Here is a 12,301-nt window from a genome sequence, read left to right as displayed (position 1 = left end):
GCATTTTAGGGTTTACTCTCTCCCTAGTCTGCTCCCTTAAGAGTTCCTTGTGACTGTTGTGCTGTCTACACACAAAGCACAACTTGAGACACAACTTGACCCACTCACTCAGGTGATGTCCCCATTTAACCAGCGACCAATTCTTGGTGATCTTGAGAACTAGCTGTGCGTTCTTAAAAGTATTTTGTGCGCTGCCAGAAACAAAATCTGTGCTCATTCACGTGCAAAAGTTAGAGGGAAATATGCACTTGAGTGTTTACCTTGTCTCTTTTGATGTGACCAGTTAGAGATAGAAATAGATAAGCTCCTGAACTGATCAAACAATCACTGTGTAGCATGGAACAGGAATGCACCAGCCTTTCTGGAGATAAATTACAGGGAAATGCATTGAAAAGGATTAAGCACACAACATAATAATTATTGTTAAGATCCTGTGAGTAATTGAGTTTTGAGATTCATGTCCATTTAATTCATCCATAGAATAATCCTATCTATATCCCAGATGTGATTATTGTGTTTCTATCTAACGCTTTTACTGCAAGACTGTATTTTATATCTTCTACTCTTTCTGTAAAGTAGAACGTTAATATATTACTTGGGGATCTTCTTCACTGTAAATGTAATGATAAACCAGTTCATCTGAAAGTCTACTCGCTCTGCCAAATTACAACCTGCTGAACGCATCGGATGACCGGATCTTTTTGGCTATAAATTAACTCTAGTCATTAGACCTCAGTTCTTTACACATTTAAATAAGAAATGTAGAACATTAACTTGTTATTCACTTTGCACAAATTGTTGACATGTTATGTTATAGACCGATTTTCTAGTCTCATCAGTACTGCGTGGTGCCTAAAATAATTTTAGAAATGAAAATTTTAGCTTGATAGTTGTTTATCTGGCTATTCATGTTCTGGGTGTGAAGAAGTCACATTATAATGAATTGCTATAAAAATCTGAGAAGTTTCTGTGTTGGTTTTTGTTCATAAGGTCCCATGAGGTGAGCAAAAATGTGAAGGAACTCCTTGCACGGATAGCAACATTTTTTTTTTTAATAAATGCAAGTTATATTGCAGAGTTTTGAGCTTGCAGTAACTTCTAGTTTCACATCATGTGTTTTTTGTTTTTTTTATCAGTGCATTTTCAGACTAACTCATCTTCTTACATATTGTGAGATAAATCAGCAAGACATGCAGGTGCAACATACTTAGGACCTCTTAGAGACACTCCCATGTTTGATTCACCAATATTGCTAAATAAATAAATAAATTATGCTCTGAATTTTGGACCAATTTTAATTTTGGATTTTGAAATGACATTGAACATATGTAATACATTGTTTACTGTATATGTTAAATCAATTTTTCCTGTGTAATTTAAACAAGAATTTTTCTTTATAAATTAAATTCCCATTTGTCTTTGTACTTTCAATAAGAATTTCTAAGCATAGTAATATCAATTTTATTTTTTATACATTCCTTGATTATGATTTTTATTTAGTTCTGTCAATACACTTCTTTAACATACTTGTTTTATTGAGCAGTGCATTGTAATTTCTGCATCTCTCCTTTGTATACAAAATATGTGTTATGCCCCTTAGCGAGGTTCATAATGTCAAGGTAAAATTTAACTTTAGAGAATCCTGTGAACTGACAGATCTTTAAGAAACTCTTGCCTGAGCAGAGAACTTTAGAGAACTGAGCCCATATTCTTTTTTAAGGGATATAACTCCTTAAAGGGACATGAAACCCACAATTTTTCTTTCATGATTTAGATAGAGAATACAATTTTAAACAACTTTCCAATTTACTTCTATTATCAATTTTGCTTCATTCTCTTGGTAACCTTTATTGAAGGAACAGCAATGCACTACTTGGAGCTAGCCAAACACATCAGTAAGCCAATAACAAGAGACATATATGTGCAGCAAGTTGCAGCCAATTAGCAGCTAGCTCCAAGCTCATAAACCTACCTAGATGTACTTTTCAACATAGGACACCAAAAGAACCAAGCAAATTAGATAATAGAAATAAATTGGAAAGTTGTTTTAAATTAAATTCTCTATCTGAAATCATGAAAGAAAAAATGAGGTTTTTCATGTTTCTTTAATATAGTTGCCAACATCTGAAAAAGAATTTTCCGCAACAGAAATCACTTGAGCAGCACATAGAAATATTGACCACTCACCAACTAATGGCTTCCGCTCCAAAGTACCTAATGCAAATGGCACAAAATATGAACTACTCCCATTATTTCAGTTAATTTGTTAACTGCAGGGGATTCACAGATACCAGTTCACCAGACTAAGGGCGCGATCCGATATCGATCGCAGTTTGCGGCGCAAGCGAGGGAACCGGCGTCGCCCGCAGTTTCAGCTCGCAACTCGAGCCATCCCATATAGGTCGCCGTCAGATGCTAACGTGCCGTAAGTCTCACAAACCAGCGATGTCCAGAAATCTGCGTAAGTACAAATTTCTGGCGTCGCCAGTGACTTGCGCCACGTTAGAATCTGCCGGCGCCTATAAAACCTGACTAAAGTCTAAAACACCCGCACTGTCTAACACGCCTCCCTAACATAGCCCGACAAGTCTAACACGCCTCCCTAACATAGCCCGCACTGTCTAACCCTCTATCCGCTATCCCCCCTCACTAGCCTAACAATAAAAAAGCTATTAACCCCTAAACCGCCGCTCCTTTACCCCGCCGCAACCTAATAAAGTTATTAACCCCTAAACCGCCGCTCCCGTACCCCGCCGCCAGCTATATTAAAATTATTAACCCCTAATGTAAGCCCCTTACACCGCCGCCATCTCTATTAAAATGATTAACCCCTAATTTAATCTACCTACCCCGCCGCCAGCTATATTATCTATATTAACCCTAAGTACATTATAGTTAATATAGTTATTACATTATATATATTAACTATATTAACCCTAATTATATTAGGGTTAATATAGTTAATATAGTTACTATAGTATTTATATTAACTATATTAACTCTATCTAACCCTAACACCCCTAACTAAATTTATATTAAATTAATCTAATTCATTTATAAACTAAAATATTCCTATTTAAATCTAAATACTTACCTATAAAATAATTAATAATTACATTGTAGCTATGTTAGGGTTAATATTTATTTTACAGGTAAATTGTTAATTATTTTAACTAGGTATAATAGATATTAAATAGTTATTAACTATTTAATATCTACCTAGTTAAAATAATTACCCAATTACCTGTAAAATAAATCCTAACCTAAGTTATAAATACACCTACACTATCAATAAATTTAATAAATTACAAACATCTATCTAAAAATACAATTAAATTAACTAAACTAAATTACAAAAAAAACAAACACTAAATTACAAAAAATAAAAAAAAGATTACAAGATATTTAAGCTAATTACACCTATTCTAAGCCCCCTAATAAAATAATAAACCCCAAAAATAAAAAAAATTCCCTGCCCTATTCTAAATTCAACAAATTTCAAAGCTCTTTACCTTACCAGCCCTTAAAAGGGCCTTTTGTGGGGCATGCCCCAAAGAATTCAGCTCTTTTGCATACAACAAATACAATACCCCCCCCCATTACAACCCACCACCCACATACCCCTATTCTAAACCCACCCAAACCCCCCTTAAAAAAGCCTAACACTACCCCCCTGAAGATCTCCCTACCTTGTCTTCACCACACCGGGCCGAACTCCTGATCCGATCCGGGCGATGTCTTCCTCCAAGCGGCAAAGAAGAATTCTTCCTCCGGCGATGTCTTCCTCCAAGCGGCAAAGAAGAATCGGAACAGCCAATAGAATGCGAGCTCAATCTGATTGGCTGATTGGATCAGCCAATCGGATTGAACTTGAATCTGATTGGCTGATTCAATCAGCCAATCAGATTTTTTTAACTTAATTCCGATTGGCTGATAGAATCCTATCAGCCAATCGGAATTCGGCGGACGCCATCTTGGATGACGTCATTTAAAGGTACCTCATTCCAAGTTCAGCAGTCGGCCGGGATGGATGCTCCGCGGCGGCGGAGCGAAGAAAGAAGATTGAAGATGCCGCCGGAAGAATGAAGACTTTGCTGCCGCTTGGAGGAAGACGTCGCCGGAGGAAGAATTCTTCTTTGCCGCTTGGAGGAAGACATCGCCGGAGGAAGAATTCTTCTTTGCCGCTTGGAGGAATACATCGCCCGGATCGGATCAGGAGTTCGGCCCGGTGTGGTGAAGACAAGGTAGGGAGATCTTCAGGGGGGTAGTGTTAGGCTTTTTTAAGGGGGGTTTGGGTGGGTTTAGAATAGGGGTATGTGGGTGGTGGGTTGTAATGGGGGGGGGGGGGTATTGTATTTGTTGTATGCAAAAGAGCTGAATTCTTTGGGGCATGCCCCACAAAAGGCCCTTTTAAGGGCTGGTAAGGTAAAGAGCTTTGAAATTTGTTGAATTTAGAATAGGGCAGGGAATTTTTTTTATTTTGGGGGTTTATTATTTTATTAGGGGGCTTAGAATAGGTGTAATTAGCTTAAATATCTTGTAATCTTTTTTTTATTTTTTGTAATTTAGTGTTTGTTTTTTTTTGTAATTTAGTTTAGTTAATTTAATTGTATTTTTAGATAGATGTTTGTAGTTTATTAAATTTATTGATAGTGTAGGTGTATTTATAACTTAGGTTAGGATTTATTTTACAGGTAATTGGGTAATTATTTTAACTAGGTAGATATTAAATAGTTAATAACTATTTAATATCTATTATACCTAGTTAAAATAATTAACAATTTACCTGTAAAATAAATATTAACCCTAACATAGCTACAATGTAATTATTAATTATTTTATAGGTAAGTATTTAGATTTAAATAGGAATATTTTAGTTTATAAATGAATTAGATTAATTTAATATAAATTTAGTTAGGGTTAGATAGAGTTAATATAGTTAATATAAATACTATAGTAACTATATTAACTATATTAACCCTAATATAATTAGGGTTAATATAGTTAATATATATAATGTAATACCTATATTAACTATAATATACTTAGGGTTAATATAGATAATATAGCTGGCGGCGGGGTAGGTAGATTAAATTAGGGGTTAATCATTTTAATAGAGATGGCGGCGGTGTAAGGGGCTTACATTAGGGGTTAATAATTTTTATATAGGTGGCGGCGGTGTAAGGGGTCAGATTAGGGGATAGATAAGGTAGATGGCGGCGGTTTTAGAGGCTCACAGTAGGGGGTTAGTTTATGTAGATGGCGGCGGGGTCCGGGAGCGGCGGTTTAGGGGGTAATAACTTTATTAGGGATTTCGGGGGGGGGGGGGGATCGCGGTTGACAGGGAGATAGACATTGCGCATGCGTTAGGTGTTAGGTTTATTTTAGCAGATCGCGGTTGACAGGGAGATAGACATTGCGCATGCGTTAGGTGTTAGGTTTATTTTCTAGTTAGTTTAGGGAGTTACGGGGCTCCAATAGTCAGCGTAAGGCTTCTTACGGCTGCTTTTTGTGGCGAGGTGAAAATGGAGTAAGTTTTCTCCATTTTCGCCACGTAAGTCCTTACGCTGCATATTGGATACCAAACTGCGCGGGTTTGGTATACCTGCCTATGGCCCAAAAAACTGTGGGCGACGGCAGAAATATACGGGCGTAACTTCTAGGTTACGCCGTATATGTGATACCAAATCCGCGCAAATATTGGCGTCGCCGGCTTTTGCGGGCGACGCTTTATATCGGATCGACCCCTAGGGGCGCGATCCGATATCGATCGCAGTTTGCGGCGCAAGCGAGGGAACCGGCGTCGCCCGCAGTTTCAGCTCGCAACTCGAGCTATTCCATATAGGTCGCCGTCAGATGCTAACGTGCCGTAAGTCTCACAAACCAGCGATGTCCAGAAATCTGCGTAAGTACAAATTTCTGGCGTCGCCAGTGACTTGCGCCACGTTAGAATCTGCCGGCGCCTATAAAACCTGACTAAAGTTTAAAACACCCGCACTGTCTAACACGCCTCCCTAACATAGCCCGCACTGTCTAACACGCCTCCCTAACATAGCCCGACACGTCTAACCCTCTATCCGCTATCCCCCCTCACTATCCTAACAATAAAAAAGCTATTAACCCCTAAACCGCCGCTCCCGTACCCCGCCGCAACCTAATAAAATTATTAACCCCTAAACCGCCGCTCCCGTACCCCGCCGCCAGCTATATTATATCTATAACCCCCTAAAGTGAGCCCCTAACACCGCCGCCATCTATATTAAAATTATTAACCCCTAATGTAAGCCCCTTACACCGCCGCCATCTCTATTAAAATGATTAACCCCTAATTTAATCTACCTACCCTGCCGCCAGCTATATTATCTATATTAACCCTAAGTATATTATAGTTAATATAGGTATTACATTATATATATTAACTATATTAACCCTAATTATATTAGGGTTAATATAGTTAATATAGTTACTATAGTATTTATATTAACTATATTAACTCTATCTAACCCTAACTAAATTTATATTAAATTAATCTAATTCATTTATAAACTAAATTATTCCTATTTAAATCTAAATACTTACCTATAAAACAAACCCTAAGATAGCTACAATATAATTAATAATTACATTGTAGCTATGTTAGGGTTAATATTTATTTTACAGGTAAATTGTTAATTATTTTAACTAGGTATAATAGATATTAAATAGTTATTAACTATTTAATATCTACCTAGTTAAAATAATTACCCAATTACCTGTAAAATAAATCCTAACCTAAGTTACAAATACACCTACACTATCAATAAATTTAATAAACTACAAACATCTATCTAAAAATACAATTAAATTAACTAAACTAAATTACCAAAAAAAACAAACACTAAATTACAAAAAATAAAAAAAGATTACAAGATATTTAAGCTAATTACACCTATTCTAAGCCCCCTAATAAAATAATAAACCCCCAAAATAAAAAAAAATTCCCTGCCCTATTCTAAATTCAACAAATTTCAAAGCTCTTTACCTTACCAGCCCTTAAAAGGGCCTTTTGTGGGGCATGCCCCAAAGAATTCAGCTCTTTTGCATACAACAAATACAATCCCCCCCCCCCATTACAACCCACCACCCACATACCCCTATTCTAAACCCACCCAAACCCCCCTTAAAAATGCCTAACACTACCCCCCTGAAGATCTCCCTACCTTGTCTTCACCACACCGGGCCGAACTCCTGATCCGATCCGGGCGATGTCTTCCTCCAAGCGGCAAAGAAGAATTCTTCCTCCGGCGATGTCATCCTCCAAGCGGCAAAGAAGAATTCTTCCTCCGGCGACGTCTTCCTCCAAGCGGCAGCAAAGTCTTCATTCTTCCGGCGGCATCTTCAATCTTCTTTCTTCGCTCCGCCGCCGCGGAGCATCCATCCCGGCCGACTGCTGAACTTGGAATGAGGTACCTTTAAATGACGTCATCCAAGATGGCGTCCGCCGAATTCCGATTGGCTGATAGGATTCTATCAGCCAATCGGAATTAAGTTAAAAAAATCTGATTGGCTGATTGAATCAGCCAATCAGATTCAAGTTCAATCCGATTGGCTGATCCAATCAGCCAATCAGATTGAGCTCGCATTCTATTGGCTGTTCCGATCGGATTGAACTTGAATCTGATTGGCTGATTCAATCAGCCAATCAGATTTTTTTAACTTAATTCCGATTGGCTGATAGAATCCTATCAGCCAATCGGAATTCGGCGGACGCCATCTTGGATGACGTCATTTAAAGGTACCTCATTCCAAGTTCAGCAGTCGGCCGGGATGGATGCTCCGCGGTGGCGGAGCGAAGAAAGAAGATTGAAGATGCCGCCGGAAGAATGAAGACTTGCTGCCGCTTGGAGGAAGACGTCGCCGGAGGAAGAATTCTTCTTTGCCGCTTGGAGGATGACATCGCCGGAGGAAGAATTCTTCTTTGCCGCTTGGAGGAAGACATCGCCCGGATCGGATCAGGAGTTCGGCCCGGTGTGGTGAAGACAAGGTAGGGAGATCTTCAGGGGGGTAGTGTTAGGCTTTTTTAAGGGGGGTTTGGGTGGGTTTAGAATAGGGGTATGTGGGTGGTGGGTTGTAATGGGGGGGGGGGGGATTGTATTTGTTGTATGCAAAAGAGCTGAATTCTTTGGGGCATGCCCCACAAAAGGCCCTTTTAAGGGCTGGTAAGGTAAAGAGCTTTGAAATTTGTTGAATTTAGAATAGGGCAGGGAATTTTTTTTATTTTGGGGGTTTATTATTTTATTAGGGGGCTTAGAATAGGTGTAATTAGCTTAAATATCTTGTAATCTTTTTTTTATTTTTTGTAATTTAGTGTTTGTTTTTTTTGGTAATTTAGTTTAGTTAATTTAATTGTATTTTTAGATAGATGTTTGTAGTTTATTAAATTTATTGATAGTGTAGGTGTATTTGTAACTTAGGTTAGGATTTATTTTACAGGTAATTGGGTAATTATTTTAACTAGGTAGATATTAAATAGTTAATAACTATTTAATATCTATTATACCTAGTTAAAATAATTAACAATTTACCTGTAAAATAAATATTAACCCTAACATAGCTACAATGTAATTATTAATTATATTGTAGCTATCTTAGGGTTTGTTTTATAGGTAAGTATTTAGATTTAAATAGGAATAATTTAGTTTATAAATGAATTAGATTAATTTAATATAAATTTAGTTAGGGGTGTTAGGGTTAGATAGAGTTAATATAGTTAATATAAATACTATAGTAACTATATTAACTATATTAACCCTAATATAATTAGGGTTAATATAGTTAATATATATAATGTAATACCTATATTAACTATAATATACTTAGGGTTAATATAGATAATATAGCTGGCGGCGGGGTAGGTAGATTAAATTAGGGGTTAATCATTTTAATAGAGATGGCGGCGGTGTAAGGGGCTTACATTAGGGGTTAATAATTTTTATATAGGTGGCGGCGGTGTAAGGGGTTCTAATTAGGGGATAGATAAGGTAGATGGCGGCGGTTTTAGAGGCTCACAGTAGGGTGTTAGTTTATGTAGATGGCGGCGGGGTCCGGGAGCGGCGGTTTAGGGGGTAATAACTTTATTAGGGATTTCGGGGGGGGGGGGGGATCGCGGTTGACAGGGAGATAGACATTGCGCATGCGTTAGGTGTTAGGTTTATTTTAGCAGATCGCGGTTGACAGGGAGATAGACATTGCGCATGCGTTAGGTGTTAGGTTTATTTTCTAGTTAGTTTAGGGAGTTACGGGGCTCCAATAGTCAGCGTAAGGCTTCTTACGGCTGCTTTTTGTGGCGAGGTGAAAATGGAGTAAGTTTTCTCCATTTTCGCCACGTAAGTCCTTACGCTGCATATTGGATACCAAACTGCGCGGGTTTGGTATACCTGCCTATGGCCCAAAAAACTGCGGGCGACGGCAGAAATATACGGGCGTAACTTCTAGGTTACGCCGTATATGTGATACCAAATCCGCGCAAATATTGGCGTCGCCGGCTTTTGCGGGCGACGATTTATATCGGATCGACCCCTAGATGTGTTAGTCTCCTGCACTTTACATTAGAACAATAAAGTACAATTTCCTATGACTGAATCTTATGTCTGCTGATCTCACAGGCTTACGATTGTGAGAATTATGGATATGCTTACCCCTTGGTGCATTTGTGCTGTCAGACGTTCGCCCCACTTTCTGTTTGTGCACATGTGGAAAGTTGTGTCTGTAGTGCTAATCCAATTAGGGCTGTAGTACTTTTTTATTTTACTAAAGCTACATTGGTGATTTTTTAAAAATGAAATTATAAAAAGTTATGGTTTATGTTATATTTGATGTGTATTTTAAGAGACTCAAATAAATCTGTAACTTACACACCATAATTTGTTTCAGGATAAGTGGGAGAATTACTGCAATACAAATAAATCAGTGGAGCTTTTTCAACATGTCAGCCTGATGACCCTAGACAGCATCATGAAATGTGCTTTCAGTTACCATAGTAACTGCCAGACTGACGGGTGAGTGCACCACTCCTGAACTTCTCTGTTGTATGAAGAACCAATGATTGGCTTCAAGACAAAAAGGAGTATATGGGGGTTATATAAAAGGGGCAGAACTGTCCAAACAGCTAAACATTAAAGGGACACTCAAGTCAAAATAAACTTTTATGATTCAGATAGAGCAGCAGTTTTAAGACACTTTCAAATTGACTTGTCTTTTTATATTTACACTTTATGAGATGCTATAGAAGATGCTACTGAGCATGTGCACAAGCTCACAGTGTATACGTATACTAGTCTGTAATTGGCTGATGTCTGTCATATGATACAGGGGACCAGAACATGGGAGAAAAAATATATTTGTCTGGAAAAAAAAAAAATCTGCTGATTTGAAATTCAGAGCAGGTGTTAAAAAATTGTCTTTTTATTATGCACCTCTTAATTATGTAATTCTTCTGCATTGCGTGGTGCTTTAAGACAGTGAGGTTTACTGGCCTTCATATGAAGTCTTTGCTGAGGATTTATCTAGGAAAGATACAAACTGATCACAGAATCTTTGCCAATTATAAAGCAACCCTGCACTGCGCAGATAAATACAAAATTATGGCAGGTGAACCTTGTACTTCAGTATAGGTTGCACAATAAAGAGTGGAAAGGTATTTTTTAATTATTATTTTTACACATCAGCTATATGAAAGCCCTTTAGGAATAAAATAGAGAAACGCAGCTGTTGCAAAATGTTCATTTCCTGCTCTGCATTGTTGCTTGATACAGGTTGTAAAAAAGAATGCAATGTCACTGATCAGTGAATGAGCACACCTTCTGTCACAGGGTGCAAGAATACATAGGGGGGTAGTTATCAACGTGTCTATTTTACCTGCCTTCACCGGCCCAATACGCCCGCCTAAGCTCGCCTCACATCGCCGCCGCGGACCTGCAAAAATTCGCCTAAGTTATCAAAAAAGCTGTCAAAAAGCTGCGCACCAAGTACGGGGCGATGAGCAGCGGACTGTGAGAGTTATCACTCATCTGATCTCGCTGCTCTTCGGCTTTTTTACAGCTTTCTTGCTAGCCTGTCACTAAGCACCCACACTAACTACACTGTTCTACCCCCTATACCGGCGCCCCCGGAGCCCCCCGCAACTAAATAAAGTTACTAACCCCTAAACCGCCACTCCTAGACCCCGCTGCAACTCTTATAAATGTATTAACCCCTAAACGGCCACTCCCGGACACCGCTGCCACCTACATTATACCTAGTAACCCCTATCCTGCCCCCCCTACACCGTCGCCCTCTATAATAAAGTTATTAACCCCTATCCTGCTGATCCTGCACCTCGCCGCAACTAAATAAATAGTTTAACCCCTAAACCGCCGCTCCCTGACCCCGTCACAACCTATATTAAATTTATTAACCCCTATCCTGCCCCCCATACACCGTCGCCACCTATAATAAATTTATTAACCCCTATCCTGCCCCCCACTACACCGCCGCCACTGTAATAAAATTATTAACCCCTAAACCTAAGTCTAACACTAACCCTAACACCCCCCTAACTTAAATATTAATTAAATAAATCTAAATAATTAATCCTATTTAAAACTAAATGCTTACCTTTAAAATAAACCCTAATATAGCTACAATATAAATAATAATTATATTGTAGCTATCTTAGGATTTATTTTTATTTTACAGGCAAATTTCAATTTATTTTAACTAGGTACAATAGCTATTAAATAGTTATTAACTATTTAATAGCTTACCTAGCTAAAATAAAGAGAAATTTACCTGTAAAATAAATCCTAACCTAAGTTACAATTACACCTAACACTACACTATATTTAAATAGATTATTCCTATTTAAAACTAAATACTTACCTGTAAAATAAACCCTAAGATAGCTACAATATAATTAATAATTACATTGTAGCTATTTTAGGATTTATATTTATTTTACAGGTAACTTTGTATTTATTTTAGCTAGTTAGAATAGTTATTAAATAGTTATTAACTATTTAAAACTACCTAGCTAAAAGAAATACATAATTACCTGTAAAATAAATCCTAACCTAAGTTACAATTAAACCTAACACTACACTATCATTAAATTAATTAAATAAATTACCTACAAGATTTCTTCAGCGCCGCTTGGAGGATAACTTCTTCCGCTCCGGGTCTCCTCTTCGGTTCCATCGCTACTCGGCTGAGTGAAGACAACTCAAGGTAGGATGATCTTCAGGGGATTAGTGTTAGGTTATTTTAAGGGGGGTTTGGGTTAGAT

General features: G+C 37.9%; 1 protein-coding gene across 1 annotated transcript in view; it reads left to right on the top strand.

Moving 5' to 3' along the window:
- The window catches only part of LOC128641004 (cytochrome P450 4A4), a 78,583-nt gene that overhangs the window by 38,795 nt on the left and 27,487 nt on the right, over positions 1-12,301 (top strand). Inside the window, exon 5 of the mRNA XM_053693511.1 lies at positions 9,913-10,037. Coding sequence (XP_053549486.1) covers positions 9,913-10,037 — 125 coding nt within the window. The remainder of the gene's footprint in view (positions 1-9,912; positions 10,038-12,301) is intronic.

The sequence above is a fragment of the Bombina bombina genome, chromosome 10 (assembly GCF_027579735.1).
Source record: "Bombina bombina isolate aBomBom1 chromosome 10, aBomBom1.pri, whole genome shotgun sequence".
NCBI lineage: Eukaryota > Metazoa > Chordata > Amphibia > Anura > Bombinatoridae > Bombina > Bombina bombina.
This window is presented reverse-complemented; position numbering and strand designations above follow the sequence as displayed.